The sequence below is a fragment of the Haliotis cracherodii genome, unplaced genomic scaffold (assembly GCF_022045235.1).
Source record: "Haliotis cracherodii isolate W230 unplaced genomic scaffold, xgHalCrac1.p SCAF_1, whole genome shotgun sequence".
Classification (NCBI taxonomy): Eukaryota; Metazoa; Mollusca; class Gastropoda; order Lepetellida; family Haliotidae; genus Haliotis; species Haliotis cracherodii.
The window spans coordinates 30,226,210-30,250,948 of record NW_027266264.1 but is presented as its reverse complement, the minus strand read 5'-3'; the positions used below and the strand labels follow the sequence as shown (position 1 = coordinate 30,250,948).

Genomic DNA, 24,739 nt, shown 5'->3' with positions numbered 1-24,739 from the left:
AATACGACCCCGACGAGACTCGAACTCGCAATCTTCTGATTCGAAGTCAGACGCCTTATCCATTAGGCCACGAGGCCGACGATTACTCCCAACTAGGACTCGTTTTTCTACACGTCAATACAATGTTTTCCTTTTGAACAACGTTTAGGAGAACCAACATAATGTCTATATTATTATATAAAGGCCCTGCTTACATTTAAAAGATGTTTTCCAGACAATGTTGCACAGGGCAATTTCAGCAATTAAGACACCCCAGTTATGCTGTCCTCAAAAAGGCCACCTTTCACACTTGTATAAAAAGAGTACAAATACGACCCCGACGAGACTCGAACTCGCAATCTTCTGATTCGAAGTCAGACGCCTTATCCATTAGGCCACGAGGCCGACGATTACTCCCATCCAGGACTCGTTTTTCTACACGTCAATACAATGTTTTCCTTTTGAACAACGTTTAGGAGAACCAACATAATGTCTATATTATTATATAAAGGCCCTGCTTACATTTAAAAGATGTTTTCCAGACAATGTTTCACAGGGCAATTTCAGCAATTAAGACACCCCAGTTATGCTGTCCTCAAAAAGGCCACCTTTCACACTTGTATAAAAAGAGTACAAATACGACCCCGACGAGACTCGAACTCGCAATCTTCTGATTCGAAGTCAGACGCCTTATCCATTAGGCCACGAGGCCGACGATTACTCCCATCCAGGACTCGTTTTTCTACACGTCAATACAATGTTATCCTTTTGAACAACGTTTAGGAGAACCAACATAATGTCTATATTATTATATAAAGGCCCTGCTTACATTTAAAAGATGTTTTCCAGACAATGTTGCACAGGGAAATTTCAGCAATTAAGACACCCCAGTTATGCTGTCCTCAAAAAGGCCACCTTTCACACTTGTATAAAAAGAGTATAAATACGACCCCGACGAGACTCGAACTCGCAATCTTCTGATTCGAAGTCAGACGCCTTATCCATTAGGCCACGAGGCCGACGACTACTCCCATCCAGGACTCGTTTTTCTACACGTCAATACAATGTTATCCTTTTGAACAACGTTTAGGAGAACCAACATAATGTCTATATTATTATATAAAGGCCCTGCTTACATTTAAAAGATGTTTTCCAGAGAATGTTGCACAGGGAAATTTCATCAATTAAGACACCCCAGTTATGCTGTCCTCAAAAAGGCCACCTTTCACACTTGTATAAAAAGAATACAAATACGACCCCGACGAGACTCGAACTCGCAATCTTCTGATTCGAAGTCAGACGCCTTATCCATTAGGCCACGAGGCCGACGATTACTCCCATCCAGGACTCGTTTTTCTACACGTCAATACAATGTTTTCCTTTTGAACAACGTTTAGGAGAACCAACATAATGTCTATATTATTATATAAAGGCCCTGCTTACATTTAAAAGATGTTTTCCAGACAATGTTGCACAGGGAAATTTCACCAATTAAGACACCCCAGTTATGCTGTCCTCAAAAAGGCCACCTTTCACACTTGTATAAAAAGAGTACAAATACGACCCCGACGAGACTCGAACTCGCAATCTTCTGATTCGAAGTCAGACGCCTTATCCATTAGGCCACGAGGCCGACGATTACTCCCATCCAGGACTCGTTTTTCTACACGTCAATACAATGTTTTCCTTTTGAACAACGTTTAGGAGAACCAACATAATGTCTATATTATTATATAAAGGCCCTGCTTACATTTAAAAGATGTTTTCCAGACAATGTTTCACAGGGCAATTTCACCAATTAAGACACCCCAGTTATGCTGTCCTCAAAAAGGCCACCTTTCACACTTGTATAAAAAGAGTATAAATACGACCCCGACGAGACTCGAACTCGCAATCTTCTGATTCGAAGTCAGACGCCTTATCCATTAGGCCACGAGGCCGATGATTACTCCCAACTAGGACTCGTTTTTCTACACGTCAATACAATCTTTTCCTTTTGAACAACGTTTAGGAGAACCAACATAATGTCTATATTATTATATAAAGGCCCTGCTTACATTTAAAGATGTTTTCCAGACAATGTTGCACAGGGCAATTTCAGCAATTAAGACACCCCAGTTATGCTGTCCTCAAAAAGGCCACCTTTCACACTTGTATAAAAAGAGTACGAATACGACCCCGACGAGACTCGAACTCGCAATCTTCTGATTCGAAGTCAGACGCCTTATCCATTAGGCCACGAGGCCGACGATTACTCCCAACTAGGACTCGTTTTTCTACACGTCAATACAATGTTTTCCTTTTGAACAACGTTTAGGAGAACCAACATAATGTCTATATTATTATATAAAGGCCCTGCTTACATTTAAAAGATGTTTTCCAGACAATGTTGCACAAGGCAATTTCAGCAATTAAGACACCCCAGTTATGCTGTCCTCAAAAAGGCCACCTTTCACACTTGTATAAAAAGAGTATAAATACGACCCCGACGAGACTCGAACTCGCAATCTTCTGATTCGAAGTCAGACGCCTTATCCATTAGGCCACGAGGCCGACGATTACTCCCATCCAGGACTCGTTTTTCTACACGTCAATACAATCTTTTCCTTTTGAACAACGTTTAGGAGAACCAACATAATGTCTATATTATTATATAAAGGCCCTGCTTACATTTAAAAGATGTTTTCCAGAGAATGTTGCACAGGGCAATTTCAGCAATTAAGACACCCCAGTTATGCTGTCCTCAAAAAGGCCACCTTTCACACTTGTATAAAAAGAGTACAAATACGACCCCGACGAGACTCGAACTCGCAATCTTCTGATTCGAAGTCAGACGCCTTATCCATTAAGCCACGAGGCCTACGATTACTCGCATCCAGGACTCGTTTTTCTACACGTCAATACAATGTTATCCTTTTGAACAACGTTTAGGAGAACCAACATAATGTCTATATTATTATATAAACGCCCTGCTTACATTTAAAAGATGTTTTCCAGACAATGTTGCACAGGGCAATTTCAGCAATTAAGACACCCCAGTTATGCTGTCCTCAAAAAGGCCACCTTTCACACTTGTATAAAAAGAGTACAAATACGACCCCGACGAGACTCGAACTCGCAATCTTCTGATTCGAAGTCAGACGCCTTATCCATTAGGCCACGAGGCCTACGATTACTCGCATCCAGGACTCGTTTTTCTACACGTCAATACAATGTTATCCTTTTGAACAACGTTTAGGAGAACCAACATAATGTCTATATTATTATATAAACGCCCTGCTTACATTTAAAAGATGTTTTCCAGACAATGTTGCACAGGGAAATTTCATCAATTAAGACACCCCAGTTATGCTGTCCTCAAAAAGGCCACCTTTCACACTTGTATAAAAAGAGTACAAATACGACCCCGACGAGACTCGAACTCGCAATCTTCTCATTCGAAGTCAGACGCCTTATCCATTAGGCCACGAGGCCTACGATTACTCCCATCTAGGACTCGTTTTTCTACACGTCAATACAATGTTTTCCTTTTGAACAACGTTTAGGAGAACCAACATAATGTCTATATTATTATATAAAGGCCCTGCTTACATTTAAAAGATGTTTTCCAGACAATGTTGCACAGGGCAATTTCAGCAATTAAGACACCCCAGTTATGCTGTCCTCAAAAAGGCCACCTTTCACACTTGTATAAAAAGAGTATAAATACGACCCCGACGAGACTCGAACTCGCAATCTTCTGATTCGAAGTCAGACGCCTTATCCATTAGGCCACGAGGCCGACGATTACTCCCAACTAGGACTCGTTTTTCTACACGTCAATACAATCTTTTCCTTTTGAACAACGTTTAGGAGAACCAACATAATGTCTATATTATTATATAAAGGCCCTGCTTACATTTAAAAGATGTTTTCCAGACAATGTTGCACAGGGCAATTTCAGCAATTAAGACACCCCAGTTATGCTGTCCTCAAAAAGGCCACCTTTCACACTTGTATAAAAAGAGTACAAATACGACCCCGACGAGACTCGAACTCGCAATCTTCTGATTCGAAGTCAGACGCCTTATCCATTAGGCCACGAGGCCGACGATTACTCCCATCCAGGACTCGTTTTTCTACACGTCAATACAATCTTTTCCTTTTGAACAACGTTTAGGAGAACCAACATAATGTCTATATTATTATATAAAGGCCCTGCTTACATTTAAAAGATGTTTTCCAGACAATGTTGCACAGGGCAATTTCAGCAATTAAGACACCCCAGTTATGCTGTCCTCAAAAAGGCCACCTTTCACACTTGTATAAAAAGAGTACAAATACGACCCCGACGAGACTCGAACTCGCAATCTTCTGATTCGAAGTCAGACGCCTTATCCATTAGGCCACGAGGCCGACGATTACTCCCAACTAGGACTCGTTTTTCTACACGTCAATACAATCTTTTCCTTTTGAACAACGTTTAGGAGAACCAACATAATGTCTATATTATTATATAAAGGCCCTGCTTACATTTAAAAGATGTTTTCCAGAGAATGTTGCACAGGGCAATTTCAGCAATTAAGACACCCCAGTTATGCTGTCCTCAAAAAGGCCACCTTTCACACTTGTATAAAAAGAGTACAAATACGACCCCGACGAGACTCGAACTCGCAATCTTCTGATTCGAAGTCAGACGCCTAATCCATTAAGCCACGAGGCCGACGATTACTCCCATCCAGGACTCGTTTTTCTACACGTCAATACAATGTTATCCTTTTGAACAACGTTTAGGAGAACCAACATAATGTCTATATTATTATATAAAGGCCCTGCTTACATTTAAAAGATGTTTTCCAGACAATGTTGCACAGGGCAATTTCAGCAATTAAGACACCCCAGTTATGCTGTCCTCAAAAAGGCCACCTTTCACACTTGTATAAAAAGAGTACAAATACGACCCCGACGAGACTCGAACTCGCAATCTTCTGATTCGAAGTCAGACGCCTTATCCATTAGGCCACGAGGCCTACGATTACTCCCAACTAGGACTCGTTTTTCTACACGTCAATACAATGTTTCCCTTTTGAACAACGTTTAGGAGAACCAACATAATGTCTATATTATTATATAAAGGCCCTGCTTACATTTAAAATATGTTTTCCAGAGAATGTTGCACAGGGCAATTTCACCAATTAAGACACCCCAGTTATGCTGTCCTCAAAAAGGCCACCTTTCACACTTGTATAAAAAGAGTACAAATACGACCCCGGCGAGACTCGAACTGGCAATCTTCTGATTCGAAGTTAGACGCCTTATCCATTAGGCCACGAGGCCGACGATTACTCCCATCCAGGACTCGTTTTTCTACACGTCAATACAATGTTTTCCTTTTGAACAACGTTTAGGAGAACCAACATAATGTCTATATTATTATATAAAGGCCCTGCTTACATTTAAAAGATGTTTTCCAGACAATGTTGCACAGGGAAATTTCATCAATTAAGACACCCCAGTTATGCTGTCCTCAAAAAGGCCACCTTTCAATCTTGTATAAAAAGAGTACAAATACGACCCCGACGAGACTCGAACTTGCAGTCTTCTGATTCGAAGTCAGACGCCTTTTCCATTAGGCCACGAGGCCGACGATTACTTCAATTTAGGACTCGTTTTTCTACACGTCAATACAATCTTTTCCTTTTGAACAACGTTTAGGAGAACCAACATAATGTCTATATTATTATATAAAGGCCCTGCTTACATTTAAAAGATGTTTTCCAGATATTGTTGCACAGGGAAATTTCACCAATTATGACACCCCAGTTATGCTGTCCTCAAAAAGGCCACCTTTCACACTTGTATAAAAAGAGTACAAATACGACCCCGACGAGACTCGAACTCGCAATCTTCTGATTCGAAGTTAGACGCCTTATCCATTAGGCCACGAGGCCGACGATTACTCCCATCCAGGACTCGTTTTTCTACACGTCAATACAATGTTTTCCTTTTGAACAACGTTTAGGAGAACCAACATAATGTCTATATTATTATATAAATGCCCTGCTTACATTTAAAAGATGTTTTCCAGATAATGTTGCACAGGGAAATTTCATCAATTAAGACACCCCAGTTATGCTGTCCTCAAAAAGGCCACCTTTCAATCTTGTATAAAAAGAGTACAAATACGACCCCGACGAGACTCGAACTTGCAGTCTTCTGATTCGAAGTCAGACGCCTTTTCCATTAGGCCACGAGGCCGACGATTACTTCAATTTAGGACTCGTTTTTCTACACGTCAATACAATGTTTTCCTTTTGAACAACGTTTAGGAGAACCAACATAATGTCTATATTATTATATAAAGACCCTGCTTACATTTAAAAGATGTTTTCCAGATATTGTTGCACAGGGAAATTTCACCAATTATGACACCCCAGTTATGCTGTCCTCAAAAAGGCCACCTTTCACACTTGTATAAAAAGAGTACAAATACGACCCCGACGAGACTCGAACTCGCAATCTTCTGATTCGAAGTCAGACGCCTTATCCATTAGGCCACGAGGCCGACGATCACTCCCAACTAGGACTCGTTTTTTCTGCACGTCAATACAATGTTTTCCTTTTGAACAACGTTTAGGAGAACCAACATAATGTCTATATTATTATATAAACGCCCTGCTTACATTTAAAAAGTGTTTTCCAGACAATGTTGCACAGGGCAATTTCAGCAATTAAGACACCCCAGTTATGCTGTCCTCAAAAAGGCCACCTTTCACACTTGTATAAAAAGAGTACAAATACGACCCCGACGAGACTCGAACTCGCAATCTTCTAATTCGAAGTCAGACGCCTTATCCATTAAGCCACGAGGCCGACGATTACTCCCATCCAGGACTCGTTTTTCTACACGTCAATACAATGTTTTCCTTTTGAACAACGTTTAGGAGAACCAACATAATGTTTATATTATTATATAAAGGCCCTGCTTACATTTAAAAGATGTTTTCCAGACAATGTTGCACAGGGCAATTCCATCAATTAAGACACCCCAGTTATGCTGTCCTCAAAAAGGCCACCTTTCACACTTGTATAAAAAGAGTACAAATACGACCCCGACGAGACTCGAACTCGCAATCTTCTGATTCGAAGTCAGACGCCTTATCCATTAGGCCACGAGGCCGACGATTACTCCCAACTAGGACTCGTTTTTTACACGTCAATACAGTCTTTTCCTTTTGAACAACGTTTAGGAGAACCAACATAATGTCTATATTATTATATAAAGGCCCTGCTTACATTTAAAAGATGTTTTCCAGATAATGTTGCACAGGGCAATTTCAGCAATTAAGACACCCCAGTTATGCTGTCCTCAAAAAGGCCACCTTTCACACTTGTATAAAAAGAGTACAAATACGACCCCGACGAGACTCGAACTCGCAATCTTCTGATTCGAAGTCAGACGCCTTATCCATTAGGCCACGAGGCCGACGATTACTCCCATCCAGGACTCGTTTTTCTACACGTCAATACAATGTTTTCCTTTTGAACAACGTTTAGGAGAACCAACGTAATGTCTATATTATTATATAAAGGCCCTGCTTACATTTAAATGATGTTTTCCAGACAATGTTGCACAGGGCAATTTCAGCAATTAAGACACCCCAGTTATGCTGTCCTCAAAAAGGCCACCTTTCACACTTGTATAAAAAGAGTACAAATACGACCCCGACGAGACTCGAACTTGCAATCTTCTGATTTGAAGTCAGACGCCTTATCCATTAGGCCAAGAGGCCGACGATTACTCCCATCCAGGACTCGTTTTTCTACACGTCAATACAATCTTTACCTTTTGAACAACGTTTAGGAGAACCAACATAATGTCTATATTATTATATAAAGGCCCTGCTTACATTTAAAAGATGTTTTCCAGACAATGTTGCACAGGGAAATTTCACCAATTAAGACACCCCAGTTATGCTGTCCTCAAAAAGGCCACCTTTCACACTTGTATAAAAAGAGTACAAATACGACCCCGACGAGACTCGAACTCGCAATCTTCTGATTCGAAGTCAGACGCCTTATCCATTAGGCCACGAGGCCGACGATTACTCCCAACTAGGACTCGTTTTTCTACACGTCAATACAATGTTTTCCTTTTGAACAACGTTTAGGAGAACCAACATAATGTCTATATTATTATATAGAGACTATGCTTACATTTAAAAGATGTTTTCCAGATATTGTTGCACAGGGAAATTTCACCAATTATGACACCCCAGTTATGCTGTCCTCAAAAAGGCCACCTTTCACACTTGTATAAAAAGAGTACAAATACGACCCCGACGAGACTCGAACTCGCAATCTTCTGATTCGAAGTCAGACGCCTTATCCATTAGGCCACGAGGCCGACGATTACTCCCAACTAGGACTCGTTTTTCTACACGTCAATACAATGTTTTGCTTTTTAACAACGTTTAGGAGAACCAACATAATGTCTATATTATTATATAAAGGCCCTGCTTACATTGAAAAGATGTTTTCCAGACAATGTTGCACAGGGCAATTTCAGCAATTAAGACACCCCAGTTATGCTGTCCTCAAAAAGGCCACCTTTCACACTTGTATAAAAAGAGTACAAATACGACCCCGACGAGACTCGAACTCGGAATCTTCTGATTCGAAGTCAGACGCCTTATCCATTAGGCCACGAGGCCGACGATTACACCCAACTAGGACTCGTTTTTCTACACGTCAATACAATCTTTTCCTTTTGAACAACGTTTAGGAGAACCAACATAATGTCTATATTATTATATAAAGGCCCTGCTTACATTTAAAAGATGTTTTCCAGACAATGTTGCACAGGGCAATTTCACCAATTAAGACACCCCAGTTATGCTGTCCTCAAAAAGGCCACCTTTCAATCTTGTATAAAAAGAGTATAAACACGATCCTGACGAGACTCGAACTCGCAATCTTCTGATTCGAAGTCAGACGCCTTATCCATTAGGCCACGAGGCCGACGATTACTCGAACTCGCAATCTTCAGACGCCTTACCCATTAGGCTACGAGGACGACGAGGACTCACAACTAAGAAACGTTTTTCTGAACGTCAATACAATGTTTTGCTTTAGACTTTGAGCACCAACACAAAGTTTATATATTTAAAATGGCCTCTTTACAATTAAAAGATGTTTTCAAAACATTGTTGCCGATGGCCACTTCATTAATTTAGACACTTCAATTATGCTGTACTTAAAAGGCCAGCGAATGAGGCCGACGATGATTCACAACCCAAGAAAAGACCTCCATTCACACTTGTAATAAAGTACAACTACGATCCGACGTAGGGTAGAGCAATAAATATCCTTATGAATTCTCACTCATAGTATGTGTTCACTGTACTATCTCTTCCACATTGGGTAGAGAAAGGATTTGACTCAAATGTTTAGTAAATTCTTGTGGCACAATAAAACTGCCCAAATAGCATTAGATACCTGTATTGGTGTTATGCTTAGATGGTGGTATGACTAAACGAATGCTTAGATGGTAGTATGACTAAACGAAAGTTGTGTTGTAAAAATATGCACTGAGATTTAAATTGTCAATGGCTTTCGTTAATTCCCAGCTTAACTGTATTTGGAAACAAACAATGTTATATTTGATGTCTCATCTTCTGAGAAAGAACTTGGGAATTCATGTTTTAACCCTTGAACATAATACGGGTGATTTACAGAATATAAGCCCATTTTATGCTGAGCTATTATATGTATGGAACGAAATTACTAAAGGAAGGAAAGCTCTTTGCTTCAAAATGTTGACGATAGAAGGAGTTAACCACTTTTCAAAAATCCATTAATTACTTTCAGTTGAAAAAAACCTATATGTTTCAGTCGTTTATTTCAAATGGAATTATTTGTAACAAACACATTCGTTTTAAAGTTATTCCAAAATTCATGTCTGAACAAATTATTGAGGACATTGTACATGATTCGTTACCTGATATGGACACAAGCACTATACAACAATGCTATGCAATCATTTTATACGTGCTTCCACCAGCCTGAAAAATATCATTACATCGAATGTTGGCAAAAACCTTCTTCTGTACTATTTATAGACAGTACGTCTCAGCTGAAGTTCTACAGCTAAATTCTGTTACGAAATTTTCAGATACATAAATCAACTCATTCCATACAGTTTGATTTTTAAAATTGCTTACAATTTTACCTTTGTAATATGGTAAATTGTGCAAAATTTAATTGTCAAACAGAGATGTTTGTCCTGAGTGTCAAAATGAGATAGTAGACATTTTACATTTGTTTATCTTCTGCAAAGAGTTATCTTTCTAGCAGTCTCCATTAATTGGTATGTTGACAGATGTATGTCAAGATTCAGGGTTTAGTCTTAGACAGCTATGCCTCTATTTTTTGTTTGGATTCCTACCGGAAAGAAAGTTGTCATGTGGATATTGTATTGTCAATTGCTGTATTTAAAAGAAGAGTCATTATGAGTCAAGACACAGTTTGACATGAAAGCTTTTTTCAAATCTTTGATTTAGAGTCATTTTAGCTTTTTGTTGTTTAACTATTAAAAAAGGAATCAATTACAAATCTCTATCCAAAGATATATAATGAACAATACATCTATCTCTGAAGTAAATGAGATTGTTCTCAAACTTCCTTTAGAATCGGAAAATTCAGCATTCAATTTATTTGTAAAAGAGAACTTTCAGTCTACATTCATCCATTTGTATCTTCAAAGATGTATCTAGGTAATCAAATGTAAATTTCAAAACTCAGAAGGTTTTTCTCCATTCTACCATGACGGCAAGGGCGCTTTAAAAGTTTTGCTCTCTTGCAACGCGTAACTTCATAGGGTGCAAAGGTCGACTCAGTTAGAACATTCCGAAAAGGGATCAGAGGTAGTTATAAATGTAACAAATAGTACTCAAGTTCAACATAAAAATATCCATAGATTTGAGTTCAAAATTCTGATTTAAAACACATAGTTTTTTCAAAAAGAAGTCGACAAATTATCCTCCAAACATATGTGTTATAATTTCCTCGCAACCTGTTGTGCACTATTTGAACTCACTTTCTTGAAATCAGCTCGACATGTCATTTCCTGAAATCCTAATATGCTATCTCCCATTATTGGGGTGACATATTGTAGAAATAGTTTTAAACAATAAAGAATGAATTTATTACTCCAACAAGATTTATTCACTAACATTTTGTTATTTATTTTAAATTCGTAAGTCTTATTATTTAGTTAGCAATCTCCCCCAGTAAATAATACAAATTCAAAATACATACCTCGCCACCCGAACTGGGATGTGGCAGAACTTGACCGACATCGCGGTTACTCTCCTCTACTGTCAATGACTGCCAATGTTGTTGCTGACAGTCTCGTGCCTTTGACAAATTACACGAAGCAAGATGACAACCCCAATCTATCATGTGGCTAACATCAACTTATATCTGTACTGTAGAGTATGACTGAATAGTCCTGTATTAGGCTGCAGACGAACCGGCATATGTATAACACAAGGGATTGGATTCATGTTTGTGACCTGTCTGTTTCAAGATTTCACACCATTCGACGCCAGCATGTGAAAGAAATGTGACAGAGTGGTTCGTGTATTTTTTGTTTAACTGTGCCTGCTCTGAAATAGATATTTTATCAAGTTTTATAAGCTGTTTTGATCTAGTGCCTGTACTGTGACATCAGTGATGTCGGAACATTTGTTAGTGAGTTTTTGTGGCCTTTCGAAGGAAGGAGTGTTTTCTGATGGACTTTCAAATCCCCTTCTGCCAAATCCTAACGTTGTGGTTGACGGAGATGGCAATGAATATCGACCACAAAAATGTTGTAAACAATATGTTTTCATAAATAAGTTTTTTTCAAAACACTTTTTTATAATGTTATCGTTTACTTTCATTATCGTTTGTTTTAATGATGAAATTACCTGTTCGCCACCGAACATGTCTCTAAAAGTTTCATTTGTATCAAAATATATGCATTCGTTAAGTCTTGTAATCTCATCATCGAAGCAGTCAGGGTTACGGCATAGAACGTTTTATGGTGACCACAAACATCCGATATCAAACGTACTGTATTTCTTCTATTAGACGCTCGGTCGTCTATCAAGTTGGTGAGAACCGTTCACCCGGTGTGTATTAGAAACCTCATCGAGGAAATATTAAGTTCTTATGGGCGATCAGCGGCCATCTATTTATAGATCGATATGTAGGCTACCAATGTACTCATACGCACGTGTTTGTGTGAAAAGGCTCAATATATTAAAATTAAGTTTCTGTAGCATAATGGAAACCTCATTTTAACCAATCAGAATCAAGCATTCTTCAATGTCATGAGAAAATAGGTATTACCAATCAGTGCTGATTTACTTTGTTAAGTTTCTACCTTTGTTATCTTATTACTTTCGCTGTTCTTTTACATATGTTTGTTCTCTACATCCTAGCATTCATTAGTCTGATGAAGGAGTAAGAGTATACTCCTAAGTTTTTCATCTAAATAAACAAGTTGACATCCATAAATTATCTCTCTTATATGTATCACTTCAAAATGCCATTCAAGACTTGATATTCTATTTAGTTCAGGTCTATTCTTGCTTGTACCAATATGTTGGATGTATAGTTAGTTTCTTAACCTTAGTCAGATTGAACGATATGTCCGACCAAGAATGGACTCATTTATTATCATCTAGCACTAGATATGAATGTTATACACTTTTTTAAGGTAAACCTCGAGTAGAAAAATATGTAATAGATTCAACCCTCTGTACCAACTTGTGCTCGTGTGAGAGTTGGATGTGCAAGACTTAAATGATACCGAGAGACACCACAAAATTAAAAAATCTGGAAGATTATATACATATTGTAACCTAAACAATATCGAAGATCTGTATCATTTCACCTTTATTGAAAAGCAATAGATACCAAATACATATGTAAATCGACCTTCAGTCCAACAATTCATTATGGCAACCACAAATTAAAGTCTCTATTTTCATGTTATATTTAAAATATACCTTCAAGTGCAGAAATGTACAGCAACGTGAAACATGTTAATCTGTTTGTAAAACTATCCTGCACGGTACTGTTTGCATTTCATGTACATGTATTTGGGTCTCTGGTCTGTCATACAATAAACATTTTTATTACTTGTCCGTGAAGAGATCACCCGTTTAATAAACATACAGCTGTATTACACATTGTGTAATACCAAAACGCGTGCTTATGTACTCTCGGAACACGTTTCACGAACAAATATTGAAAGCTCTCAACATCCCTTGGCTTATTCAACGACATTGCGTGTGGAGATGATAGATCACTGAGAGGAGCTGCACACTCGATGACCCCAGCAACCTTGTTGCTAGGTTGTCGTCACATGTCATTGTTTCGCCGAAGGATCTTGCAACAAAATTCCACAAATTACGTCATCGGGTTTTGTGACGTGATTGTAAACTTTGAGGTGCAAGGCCCCGTTCCACAGGGCGATCGTACGGTAGCGCGACGACAGTCGTTGGTCAAAGTTAAAGTATATGAGTTGCGATAACCTTAACGCTACGATAATTTTGTGGAACGGACGCCTGAATTCTAAAGGTGGACCCTTGGATGGTATTAAATTCATACGTTTCAACTTTTGACGTATTTGAAGTATTACTGTGTTAAACTCAGTTTGATTATGCCGTGGATCGTGTAGGTGTCAGCCTATTCACACTCAACAGTATAATTCTAAAACGTTATAAATGGCCAGTAATAAATAAAATACTAAACTCGCTCCCGTGTAAAACCAATTTTATGAAACTCGTGAATAGTTATGGTATCTGACTCGCTTTCGCTCGTCAGATACCAGAACTATTCACTCGTTTCATAAAATTGGTATTACACGGGAGCTCGTTTAGTATTCTATATGAATTTAGACAATAGTCTATTGCGAAAGAAGGCATCGCATTGATACGTGGAGCTTGAAAGCAATTTCTGCTGGGGAACATCATTTGCCTATCTATCGGATCACGATACCGTTTATCGGACGGGTTTATTGAATCGATAACAAAAGCTTTTATATGATTCAAATATTTATGAAAATAAAACAGAGAAGGAATCGACTTATATGATATTTGAGTAACGTATTTGCCTGGAGATAACCTAATAGCACCTGGAGATTATAATGAAATGTTAGAAGTATTCGTTCCCCTAAGGGTCAGATATGAAAACGTTCATGATTGGAAGTAGTGACGAACTACAGTCTATAATTCATCGCAATACTTTGTGTGACATCTGGAGACACAGAAATCCAGACAAAGGAGAATTCACAAGCCAGCAAATTGTTGAGGGTGTAAGTTAACAATCTTGCAGTGATTTACTTCTAACATTTATTGTGTCCTCTTTATGGAGCTGAAACCTTGATGTAGCAGGATTACTTAATATATAAATAAAAAGAATAAGTGCAATATATTTATCTTGCAAATAAAGAGGAAAGAAGAAATAAGTACCTATTGTAGATGACAAAACAATTAAAGACGAGAGTACGACAACTAATCTTTATATAACTATATACGTCCAAAGACTACCAAATGAAATACAACTTTCAGAGCAAAACGTGGTATTAGAATCTGATAAAAACACATCATTCATGTTTAGATTTAGACAAAGTCAACAGGAATCAATTTTTTTCTAATGAATTACAGGAAATGGGGATTCTACGCTGAATTACAATCCGCTTGAGAAGCTGCTTTAGATAAACGAGATGTTCTCCCAGATGAAGACCAAGACAGCCTGGATAACCGCATCTCAATAGACGATCTCACTGAAGCTTTGATACCCGTGAACATCCGGGGTAGAATAGGTCTTCAGCGACCCACGCTTGTCGCAAAAAGCGACTATGCTTGTCGTAAGAGGCGACTAACGGGATCGGGTGGTCATGCTCGCTGACTTGGTTGATGCACGTCATCGATCCCAATTGCGTAGATCGATGATCATGATTTCAATCACTGGATTGTCTGGGGGAGACTCGATTATTTACAGACCGCCTTCATACAGCTGGAATATTGCTGAGTGCGGCGTTAAACAACAAACAAACAAACAAACACTGAAGCTTTGAAGGGAATGAAGCGTCGTAAATCTCCCGGATATGACGGGCTAACATACTTTTATGTTGAAGCCGGAATGTCTTTAAACACATATATGCACGTGTTTTGTTGGTTGCATAATTTTGCACGACAAAAACATGTCTAGGTCCATGAAGAAGCGTGTCATCAGGCTCTTCTACAAGAAGAAAGAAAAAACTGAAATACGCAATTTTAGGCCTATTTCATTACCAAAGGTTTATTTAAAATTAATTTCACATTCACTTGTACTTACTTCAAACAGTCATGCCAAAGACAATTGCACCGGGACGATCATGTAGAGGTCCGGAAAGAGATACTCCCAGCAACATTACTTCTGTCAAAGATGTGATTGAACTCGCAGATGAGGATGATGAAGATGCATATTTAATTAAAAATGATTAAGAGAAAGCTTTTTATCATGTTTGGAAATAATACATTTTGGTATTACATTTTACATTTCATGAATTAAAACCCTATACACTGATTTAAAAAGCAGTGTAAACATCGATGGTCTCCTCTGTTAGACCTATCTGTTAGAGGAGGCGACCCACTCAGCAGTTTAATATTTGTTTTTTGTTACCCAACCTTTAAACTTGTTAAGACCGATTAAAAAAAGCCATGGATGATAAATGAATAGTAATTTTCAACATACTAATGTTACCATTTCAAACTTTATATGGTGTGGTAAAATTTCAGTTATAAAGATTCAACATTTGGTCATTTATTCCAGGTGGATTATTGATTCCATGTCTCAACTACACAACATACGTATTTGGTTTGAATTGTTTTAAAAATCACGAATCGTGATTTCGATGCATTATGAAAACAAATATGCTGATATTCACGTCCCACAGGAACATGGATCTTAAACAAAATAGGTTTAGCATTGTGTGCAGTCGCCCTGATCTGACACATTTTAACGAGTTCTATGCCGATGTGCTGCGAGCTTGAGACGAAATCGATTGCGGCAAGCGAGTATCAATTCGGGTATTATTACAATTGCTGATATCTGCTATATGAAGATGTTCCTTGTCTCGTACTTATTTTGACAATGATACATACAGTAAATTACAAATGATGTGCCATCTCTGTGTCAGCAGTTAATTTTGACAACAAGCAATGCCAGAATGTATATATTTTGACGTTACCTATTCGTTAATTGTAAAGAAATGAACCCACTGCGATTTCCTGGCCTAAATCATGGAAAAGTGTATTTTTGAAAGACAGTCCTCTGAACCGATTGACTTGGATTTAAGAATATGTCACATTTATATTTTCACTTGTGCTTTTTTAATATGGCAAACTACATTGACAAATGGTCGGTTTGTAACAACGGAGCTGAAGATTTGTTTCAATTGATTGTATATTGCGATGGGTTGTGCAATATAAAACGACAAAGCCTGACAATAGCGAGTTCGACTATCTGTTGAAACAGATTCCATTGGGCGTAAAAAGAAAAATAGTGGACACCAGGTTTTCGAGAAAAGGGTAGTTATGGCCTGCCCTACCGGTAGCACCCACACTAATAGCATGATAAAGTATGCATTTGGTGACAAGTGAAGGACCAGAAACTCTGTCACACTCAAGCTCATTTACTGATTTTGTTGAAACTAAACAAATATGTTATATGAATTACGTCTGTTGTGTACCAGTGCAGAAATTCTGCTACCTATAAGTAAAGAAAAAACGTTTAAGAAATGTATATACCACTGACAAAACAAGGGAACTGATGAAATTATACTGAAGTTATAATAACGATAAATGTCTGTAAAATTTATTTCGGACGTGTAAACCAAAAAAAAATGCACAACACCTTGATGGCATACTGAAGATTAACTTGCGTATGATTACTGTTGGTATTGTCCTCCATTCCAACTGAAGGGAAACCCCAAGCTGGGCCACATCGGCGGATGTTGGGACAGTAAGGACAGTCCCCCAGATGCTCTATTGGGGACAAGTCGGGGGACTTAGAGGGCAAGTCCAATACCCGTGTACCTTCTTGTTCTCGTTAAAGATAGTAACGACCTGGACACGACGTGTTACCGTGCAGTTCAAAATTTCTGCCGAACATTCTAGCGAATGGAACGACAGGACTCAAAATTTCGTCAATACACGCTGGCCAGTCAAATGTCCAAGACAGTTCACCTGTCATATGTTATACCGCCCCACAACATAACACTACCGCCCTAATACCGATCATGGTCAAGAATTGTTGCCCTTGCATGCTGCTCGCCGATACGTTGCCATCCGTAAATCTGTACAGTCTGCACACATGGAGAAACGGTGAATGTTGAAATTCACTTTCCGGTTATTACGGGGAATTCTCTATTGATAACTGGGGCAGATTTCAATATATTGCGAAGTGCAATTAATGTAATGAGGCGATCTTGTCTGTGTGTCGTTTGTTTTAAGCCTGTCACGCCCAGGTCTTATCCGCCATTTTGGCTGTTCCTTGAGATACTTTGTAAGTTCCCCTATGTGCTCACACACTTTGGCTTCTGTGTGCACGTGCATCATGTTCTGTTTATGCATGATGTGAAATTTCCTCGTGATCAGATGGGGTATTCAGATGCATCGACACAGTATTGTAAATGCACACCTCAACGATAGCTACATTCAAATCATTATTTCCATAATTTTTGTCGGTATATATACATATATATACATGTTTGTTTTGCAACACAGGGGAGTGCAGTATTAATGTCTCGCCCAAAACATGTATTTTGCAGTTGACCCGGCATTACTGATAAATGCTCCTGGGCTTTTGATGAAACTCACGGTCTTCAATTGCTATCACCAGGGATCTCTTCCTTGATCTGTTTAAGAGCACTGGGTTCTCACTCACCCAGCGTCATGGCTTCCAGTTGACTTTTAACACGAACAAGCGGTATCCTTTCAAGATAGTATTAATATATAATTGCTGTCAGTTTACAGAAAGTCTGTCTACAAAAGAAGGCGATTCTTTCTCGCCGCCAATGCAATCTAAGTTGGTAAAACTGTTTAATTCTCATGCCATGCGTCATTTCAATCTCTGTAATGGGCACAGTATCAACTTCAAAAGCGTGCTGATATTTTCTATACAGCGGAATGTTATGCCGGTAAACCTCCTGCACGTAGACGGGAAAAGGCTTTTATTCAAGCCATGTATTGTTGTTCACATTGAGTGAAACTTAACATCTCAACATTTATGAGGTATTTATCGTTGTCTTTTCTTCTAATCTTTTGAAGGGACGGTCGGGTAGCCTAGTGGTTAAAGCGTTCGCTCGTTACGCCGAAGACCCGTGTTCGATTCTCGACGTGGGTACAATGTGTGAAGCCCAGTTCTGGTGTCCCCCGCCGTGATATTGCTGGAATGTTGCTAAAAGCGACCTAAAGCCTCACTCACTCACTCACTCACTCACTCACTCACTCACTCACTGGCAGAAGATGCTTGACCACATGACACACAACATTTCTCTCTATTACGCACACATGATTATTGAAGCCCACTGGGGGTTTGGGGATTAAGTGTACCGATTTTATATTCATCTTTAGTCGTATTTTGTGTATTTTAAGTGTTTATATAGCTGGCTTTTAACGACAAGTTTATACGAATTGGTTGTGACTATTCCCGCTGAAGAAGAAACTGCACCTTTGAATGGAATGAAGTGTCGTAAATCACCTTTCCACGAAATTGGGATCGATGACGTGCATCAACCAAGTCAGCGAGCCTGACCACACGATCCCGTTAGTCGCCTCTTACAAGCACAGTCGCCTTTTAGGGCAGGCATGGGTTGCTGAAGACTTATTCTAACCCGGATCTTCACGGGGCTATTTCAAGAGAACAGATGTACCATGAAACATTCTTTCAGGTGTAAAACATTAGACAATTGAAAACTTTGGTGATAATTTCAACACTTTCATAAAATATTCTAAACACTAATTTAAACAGCAATGTCAAATAAAATCGACAAAAACATTTCCTTAATCATACATATCTGCTTAAAGAAGATCCATTTTACGATACCGACTGTATCAACAATAGGCATTCTGTGCGAGCGTTGGAGACACATGTAACGTTTGTTGCGATTATTTTCCCATTCCTATATGTAAGGGTCGGTGTACGGTTATCGGTAGGAAGTGACAACAGGAGTCTATGGCTTGTAGTATATAAAGTTGTCTTTATGCTGTTTGATACATACAAGAATCACTATGTGCCAGGTCAGCACATAGTAGTAGAGGTGGTATTGGTGCCAGGTCAGCACATAGTGGTAGAGGTGGCATTGGTGCAAGGTCAGCACATAGTAGTAGAGGTGGTATTGGTGCCAGGTCAGCACATTGTAGTAGAGGTGGTATTGGTGCCAGGTCATCACATAGTAGTAGAGGTGGTATTGGTGCCAGGTCAGCACATAGTAGTAGAGGTGGTATTGGTGCCAGGTCAGCACATTGTGGTAGAGGTGGTATTGGTGCCAGGTCATCACATAGTAGTAGAGGTGGTATTGGTGCCAGGTCAGCACATAGTAGTAGAGGTGGTATTGGTGCCAGGTCAGCACATTGTAGTAGAGGTGGTATTGGTGCCAGGTCAGCACATAGTGGTAGAGGTGGTATTGGTGCCAGGTCAGCACATAGTAGTAGAGGTGGTATTGGTGCCAGGTCAGCACATAGTAGTAGAGGTGGTATTGGTGCCAGGTCAGCACATAGTGGTAGAGGTGGTATTGGTGCCAGGTCAGCACATAGTGGTAGAGGTGGTATTGGTGCCAGGTCAGCACATAGTGGTAGAGGTGGTATTGGTGCCAGGTCAGCACATAGTAGTAGAGGTGGTATTGGTACCAGGTCAGCACATAGTAGTAGAGGTGGTATTGGTGCCCCGGCGCACCAGGTCTAACTCCAGCAAGGCTAAAGGTTAGACCTTCCTCTTTTTAGTCTCTGGACCTAGGGGGTCGTCGGGTAGCCTAGTGGTTAAAGCGTTCGCTCGTCAAGCCGGAGACCCTGGTTCGTTTCCTGACATGGGTACAATGTCTGAAGCCCATTGTGGTGTCCCCCGTCGTGATATTGCTGGAATATTTCTAAAAGCGGCGTAAAACCATACTCACTCACTCTGGATCAAGGCTGGCGTGTACAATGACATCTGACGCGGATTTATAAGTATAAACGACAGAAACAATGAAATGTGACAGAGTTGCACAGTTCGTTCAGAATGACAGACAGTCAATATACAATAGAATGGGGATCAACAAATGTAATTAGCATCTTATAAGTAATGGCAGTTAAGTGAGTCAAGACATATACATGTCATGGCTCCAGGGTAATAAGCCTTTGGAATTCTATGTTCATTCAGACAATGGTTGTCCCAAGCCGGCCACCAGATAAGACACTGTCATAAACATATGTTTATTATTCACTGTCAATAGTGTTGATGTCAGGCGTTCGCGATCCACCACAGACACATGCAAAGGCCTGTCAATTGTTGACCAAATAACATAGGGGATTACATTGGATATAATTTTGTCACTGATGCGTCAATTTGGAAATGTCCTTCTACTATTTAACGACTATTGGAAAGTTGAAGTCACCTCTCTTGTCATACAGTCTCGTGGAGAGTTCTTTCAATCTGAATCTTTATGCATGGATCTAATTATGAAACATATGACACTGGTTTCACTGTCTCCTTTATGTCTAGTTCAGGTTGGTAGATCAGTGGGAGGGAATCGGCTATTTGACCCTTCCTGAACTACTAGCTCACTACATGTTATTATTATTTACATACTCATGGCATTGGATATTTAAAAATTGCACAATTGCACCATGTTAATTGTAACAAACTATTTGCATCACGTGATACTTCATGGGTTAGCCCTTGGTCCACTTAAAATTGAAAATCAAAATTGATAAATGGAATATTTATTTGGATTTTACTAAAGGAGTCAAACTTTCCAAGGTAAAATAATTGTGGTAAATACTGTTAATCTTATTTAATATATGTTATTTAAATGGTGGTGCACTGTGCATGTTCAGGGGTAGACAGTCAAATATATTATATAGCCAACGTTGCTTGGAATAAGGAGTATCATTTTGTATGATATAGACTCACGATGCTACATATGATGGAGTATTTTGTCAACAGACTTTTGAATTTCACCAGAATCATTTTAGTTTGGACCATCTTCCCGAGGCAGGGGCGTTAACCGACTATAAAAGTCCACTTACTGTGATTACATCTGTCACTGCTTATGTTACATAGTGGTTGACATATGTAAAGTATTATGAACACATACCTCATGAAGTACTGTGGTTGAGATATGTACAATGTTGCATTCACATGATAACTGTCACTGCTCACGAAGTATTGTGGTTGATATATGTAGAATGTTGCATTCACATAACTGCCACTGCTCATGAAATATTGTGGTTGATATATGTACAATGTTCCATTCACATGATAACTGTCACTGTTCACGAAGTATTTTGGTTGATATATGTACAATGTTGCATTCACATACTGCCACTGGTCATGACATATTGTGGTTGATATATGTAGAATGTTGTATTCACATGCTAACTGTCACTGCTCACGAAGTATTGTGGTTGATTTATGTACAATGTTGCATTCACATGATAACTGTCACTGCTCACGAAGTATTGTGGTTGAGATATTACAATGTTGCATTCACAGAGCTGTCACTGCTGATGAAATATTGTGGTTGATATATGTACAATGTTGCATTCACATGATAACTGTCACTGCTCACGAAGTATTTTGGTTGATATATGTAGAATGTTGAATTCACATAACTACCACTGCTCATGAAATATTGTGGTTGATATATGTAGAATGTTGCATTCACATGATAACTACAACTGCTGAAGAAGTAATGTGGTTGAGATATTACAATGTTGCATTCACATGATAACTGTCACTGCTCACGAAGTATATGGTTGATATATATACAATGTTGCACTCACATGATAACTACAACTGCTGAAGAAGTAATGTGGTTGAGATATTACAATGTTGCATTCACATAGCTGCCACTGCTTATGAAGTAATGCCGTGTTGTAATCACGCGGCAGCCAAACACTGCTTATTGTACGGTTTGCTGAGATCTGTCATTTCGACTGTGTGCGAGATAGTTGAAATGAGATATAGCCATATTGACTGAATCTATAAATCGCCCTATAACTAGATTCCCAAGAGATTTCTCTCGTTCAACATAATGATAGAATCCCATTGAGCTACCGAGACAAAGCAGTGTTATAGAGCAGTTGAGTCGTTGATATATGCACATACTTAAACTCACTCATTCGTCTTATTGATCAGGCGAGTGGCTGGAGACCGCGTCGTCACCGGTGCCAACAGACGCCAAGTACAGCACGCCACCGTGTGAAGGGACGGTGCCAAGTGTGGAGATAAACACAAGTGATGTGAGGAGTTGAGACTCACCGTTCTACCTAGAACAGAGCTGTCCCGGACACGGCATTCGTAGTACGCACACATTGTTTGTGATACAGCAAATTAGCTAACAAGCTCACGGATGAGACTTACAAGAAGGAATTAATCCTTCAACCGTATGACAGATTCAGACGGAAACTTATTGAGGTGATGACTTAGCAGCGGGGCACATGATGGTCTCCACGCGCCCCTGCATTGAGAGGTGACTCAATTCCACAAGTCCTCCAGTCCCTAAGGGCGCCGACAGGTACTAAGGGGTTCTTCTGGAGATGGCCTGCGCAGTGGTCAATGTCACAGGTACGTTGCGTTCAAGTATTTCCTTAGCGTTGTGTACGATAAAGTGATGAATGATGTTGTCCCTGTATCCTACCCCCTCATCATGCCACATCATACACTAGTCAACCTTACCATCAATCCAGACCATCCCTTCCCCACCCCGAGCTTTTGGTGCCGCCCTGTTTATGTGGAGCATGAGTAGCTGCACAGATCCGTGTAACTGAGATCGACACAGAGATAAACTACTCACTGTTCCACTGTTACTCACGACCACATGAGTAATCAATACACGCTGAGTGACTTCTATTCACTGATGTAACCAGCCCGTGACGAGGCGACATAACGTCAGTAGACAACCGTCGCGGAGGGCATGTCACCTCAGTGCAAAACTCATCAGTATTATACGTGTATGTGATTGGTGCTGTTGTCAACAAAAACGAAGATGTTTATATAAAAAAACCGGCATGAGGTGAACATGTTTTCTGTACAACCGATTGTTGACAGTCTGACAACTCAGAAGATATCTGTGTGTGATGTGTGTAAGATATATGGGTATTTAGCTGTCCATGATTAGTAATGTCGTGGGTATACACCACGTTCAGTTTATCAAACTACTTAAGAATGTGTATATCCATGTGTACGCTGTACCAAACAGTGTCGTGTTTTAGGCTAGCTGCAGCCTTGTGTCTAAACGTGGTTACAAACAATTCTCGGTGAAGAATAATACCCCAAAACACATATACCCTCTTCGCGGTGAATGTTCTCGCTATAGAATAATACCCCCAGACACATATACCCTCTTCGCGGTGAATGTTCTCGCTATAGAATAATCCCCCAAAACACAGATACCCTCTTTGCGGTGAATGTTCTCGCTATAGAATAATCCCCCAAAACACAGATACCCTCTTTGCGGTGAATGTTCTCGCTATAGAATAATCCCCCAAAACACATATGTCCCATTTGCGGTGAGGGTTCTTGCTATAGAATAATCCCCCAAAACACATATACCCTCTTTGCGGTGAGGGCTCTCGCTATAGAATAATCCCCCAAAACACATATACCCTCTTTGCGGTGAGGGTTCTCGCTATAGAATAATCCCCCAAAAGTAATATACCCTCTTTGCGGTGAGGGTTCTTGCTATAGAATAATCCTCCAAAACACATATATCCTCCTTTTGCCTTGAATGTTCTAGCTATAGAATAATCTCCAAAAACTTATATATCCTCTTTGCGGTGATGGATCTTGCTATGGAACTTATAATCCCCGAATCATTATAAAGGGTTCTCACTATAGACTAATTACCCCAAAACATATGCACCCTCTTTGAAGTGAGGGTTCTATCTTTTGAATAATCACATATACCCTCTTTCGGGTAGAGGTTCATGGTACAGACTAATGTACCAATAACATATATATCCTCTTTGCGGTGGGGGCTCTTGCTATAGACGTATTGTCCAATAACGCATATACTCTCTTTGTAGTGGTGGGTTGTCGCTATAGACTTATTCTCCAATAACGCATATACTCTCTTTGTGGTGGTGTTCTCGCTATAGACTTATTCTCCAATAACGCATATACTCTCTTTGTGGTGGGGGTTCTCGCTATAGACTTATTCTCCAATAACGCATATACTCTCTTTGTGGTGGTGTTCTCGCTATAGACTTATTCTCCAATAACGCATATACTCTCTTTGTGGTGGGGTTCTCGCTATAGACTTATTCTCCAATAACGCATATACTCTCTTTGTAGTGGTGGGTTCTCGCTATAGACTTATTCTCCAATAACGCATATACTCTCTTTGTGGTGGGGGTTCTCGCTATAGACTTATTCTCCAATAACGCATATACTCTCTTTGTGGTGGTGGGTTCTCGCTATAGACTTATTCTCCAATAACGCATATACTCTCTTTATAGTGGTTGGTTCTCGCTATAGACTT

At 39.5% G+C, this 24,739-nt stretch overlaps 1 protein-coding gene and 27 non-coding genes across 34 annotated transcripts in view; 1 reads left to right on the top strand and 27 right to left on the bottom strand.

The window, feature by feature from the left end:
- Positions 1-4: 4 nt before the first annotated feature.
- Trnar-ucg (transfer RNA arginine (anticodon UCG)) lies at positions 5-77 on the bottom strand. Its single transcript has one exon. It is a non-coding gene; the product is annotated as a tRNA-Arg (tRNA).
- A 234-nt stretch (positions 78-311) lies between these two features.
- Positions 312-384, bottom strand: Trnar-ucg (transfer RNA arginine (anticodon UCG)). Its single transcript has one exon. It is a non-coding gene; the product is annotated as a tRNA-Arg (tRNA).
- A 234-nt stretch (positions 385-618) lies between these two features.
- Trnar-ucg (transfer RNA arginine (anticodon UCG)) lies at positions 619-691 on the bottom strand. Its single transcript has one exon. It is a non-coding gene; the product is annotated as a tRNA-Arg (tRNA).
- A 234-nt stretch (positions 692-925) lies between these two features.
- Positions 926-998, bottom strand: Trnar-ucg (transfer RNA arginine (anticodon UCG)). The gene has a single exon. It is a non-coding gene; the product is annotated as a tRNA-Arg (tRNA).
- Positions 999-1,232: 234 nt separating this feature from the next.
- On the bottom strand, positions 1,233-1,305 carry Trnar-ucg (transfer RNA arginine (anticodon UCG)). The gene has a single exon. It is a non-coding gene; the product is annotated as a tRNA-Arg (tRNA).
- Positions 1,306-1,539: 234 nt separating this feature from the next.
- On the bottom strand, positions 1,540-1,612 carry Trnar-ucg (transfer RNA arginine (anticodon UCG)). The gene has a single exon. It is a non-coding gene; the product is annotated as a tRNA-Arg (tRNA).
- A 234-nt stretch (positions 1,613-1,846) lies between these two features.
- On the bottom strand, positions 1,847-1,919 carry Trnar-ucg (transfer RNA arginine (anticodon UCG)). Its single transcript has one exon. It is a non-coding gene; the product is annotated as a tRNA-Arg (tRNA).
- A 233-nt stretch (positions 1,920-2,152) lies between these two features.
- On the bottom strand, positions 2,153-2,225 carry Trnar-ucg (transfer RNA arginine (anticodon UCG)). Its single transcript has one exon. It is a non-coding gene; the product is annotated as a tRNA-Arg (tRNA).
- A 234-nt stretch (positions 2,226-2,459) lies between these two features.
- Positions 2,460-2,532, bottom strand: Trnar-ucg (transfer RNA arginine (anticodon UCG)). Its single transcript has one exon. It is a non-coding gene; the product is annotated as a tRNA-Arg (tRNA).
- Positions 2,533-2,766: 234 nt separating this feature from the next.
- On the bottom strand, positions 2,767-2,839 carry Trnar-ucg (transfer RNA arginine (anticodon UCG)). The gene has a single exon. It is a non-coding gene; the product is annotated as a tRNA-Arg (tRNA).
- A 234-nt stretch (positions 2,840-3,073) lies between these two features.
- Positions 3,074-3,146, bottom strand: Trnar-ucg (transfer RNA arginine (anticodon UCG)). Its single transcript has one exon. It is a non-coding gene; the product is annotated as a tRNA-Arg (tRNA).
- A 234-nt stretch (positions 3,147-3,380) lies between these two features.
- Positions 3,381-3,453, bottom strand: Trnar-ucg (transfer RNA arginine (anticodon UCG)). Its single transcript has one exon. It is a non-coding gene; the product is annotated as a tRNA-Arg (tRNA).
- Positions 3,454-3,687: 234 nt separating this feature from the next.
- Positions 3,688-3,760, bottom strand: Trnar-ucg (transfer RNA arginine (anticodon UCG)). The gene has a single exon. It is a non-coding gene; the product is annotated as a tRNA-Arg (tRNA).
- Positions 3,761-3,994: 234 nt separating this feature from the next.
- Trnar-ucg (transfer RNA arginine (anticodon UCG)) lies at positions 3,995-4,067 on the bottom strand. Its single transcript has one exon. It is a non-coding gene; the product is annotated as a tRNA-Arg (tRNA).
- Positions 4,068-4,301: 234 nt separating this feature from the next.
- Positions 4,302-4,374, bottom strand: Trnar-ucg (transfer RNA arginine (anticodon UCG)). The gene has a single exon. It is a non-coding gene; the product is annotated as a tRNA-Arg (tRNA).
- A 234-nt stretch (positions 4,375-4,608) lies between these two features.
- Positions 4,609-4,681, bottom strand: Trnar-ucg (transfer RNA arginine (anticodon UCG)). The gene has a single exon. It is a non-coding gene; the product is annotated as a tRNA-Arg (tRNA).
- A 234-nt stretch (positions 4,682-4,915) lies between these two features.
- Positions 4,916-4,988, bottom strand: Trnar-ucg (transfer RNA arginine (anticodon UCG)). The gene has a single exon. It is a non-coding gene; the product is annotated as a tRNA-Arg (tRNA).
- A 541-nt stretch (positions 4,989-5,529) lies between these two features.
- Trnar-ucg (transfer RNA arginine (anticodon UCG)) lies at positions 5,530-5,602 on the bottom strand. Its single transcript has one exon. It is a non-coding gene; the product is annotated as a tRNA-Arg (tRNA).
- A 234-nt stretch (positions 5,603-5,836) lies between these two features.
- Trnar-ucg (transfer RNA arginine (anticodon UCG)) lies at positions 5,837-5,909 on the bottom strand. The gene has a single exon. It is a non-coding gene; the product is annotated as a tRNA-Arg (tRNA).
- Positions 5,910-6,143: 234 nt separating this feature from the next.
- On the bottom strand, positions 6,144-6,216 carry Trnar-ucg (transfer RNA arginine (anticodon UCG)). The gene has a single exon. It is a non-coding gene; the product is annotated as a tRNA-Arg (tRNA).
- A 234-nt stretch (positions 6,217-6,450) lies between these two features.
- Trnar-ucg (transfer RNA arginine (anticodon UCG)) lies at positions 6,451-6,523 on the bottom strand. The gene has a single exon. It is a non-coding gene; the product is annotated as a tRNA-Arg (tRNA).
- A 235-nt stretch (positions 6,524-6,758) lies between these two features.
- Trnar-ucg (transfer RNA arginine (anticodon UCG)) lies at positions 6,759-6,831 on the bottom strand. Its single transcript has one exon. It is a non-coding gene; the product is annotated as a tRNA-Arg (tRNA).
- A 234-nt stretch (positions 6,832-7,065) lies between these two features.
- On the bottom strand, positions 7,066-7,138 carry Trnar-ucg (transfer RNA arginine (anticodon UCG)). The gene has a single exon. It is a non-coding gene; the product is annotated as a tRNA-Arg (tRNA).
- Positions 7,139-7,371: 233 nt separating this feature from the next.
- Positions 7,372-7,444, bottom strand: Trnar-ucg (transfer RNA arginine (anticodon UCG)). The gene has a single exon. It is a non-coding gene; the product is annotated as a tRNA-Arg (tRNA).
- A 541-nt stretch (positions 7,445-7,985) lies between these two features.
- Positions 7,986-8,058, bottom strand: Trnar-ucg (transfer RNA arginine (anticodon UCG)). Its single transcript has one exon. It is a non-coding gene; the product is annotated as a tRNA-Arg (tRNA).
- A 234-nt stretch (positions 8,059-8,292) lies between these two features.
- On the bottom strand, positions 8,293-8,365 carry Trnar-ucg (transfer RNA arginine (anticodon UCG)). The gene has a single exon. It is a non-coding gene; the product is annotated as a tRNA-Arg (tRNA).
- A 234-nt stretch (positions 8,366-8,599) lies between these two features.
- Positions 8,600-8,672, bottom strand: Trnar-ucg (transfer RNA arginine (anticodon UCG)). Its single transcript has one exon. It is a non-coding gene; the product is annotated as a tRNA-Arg (tRNA).
- Positions 8,673-22,788: 14,116 nt separating this feature from the next.
- Positions 22,789-24,739, top strand: part of LOC139475675 (protein unc-13 homolog B-like) — a 197,224-nt gene continuing 195,273 nt past the window's right edge. For all 7 annotated transcript variants that reach the window (XM_071258894.1, XM_071258883.1, XM_071258887.1 and 4 more), the window contains exon 1: positions 22,789-22,824. In XM_071258894.1, coding sequence (XP_071114995.1) covers positions 22,797-22,824 — 28 coding nt within the window. In that variant the 5' untranslated portion in view covers positions 22,789-22,796. The remainder of the gene's footprint in view (positions 22,825-24,739) is intronic.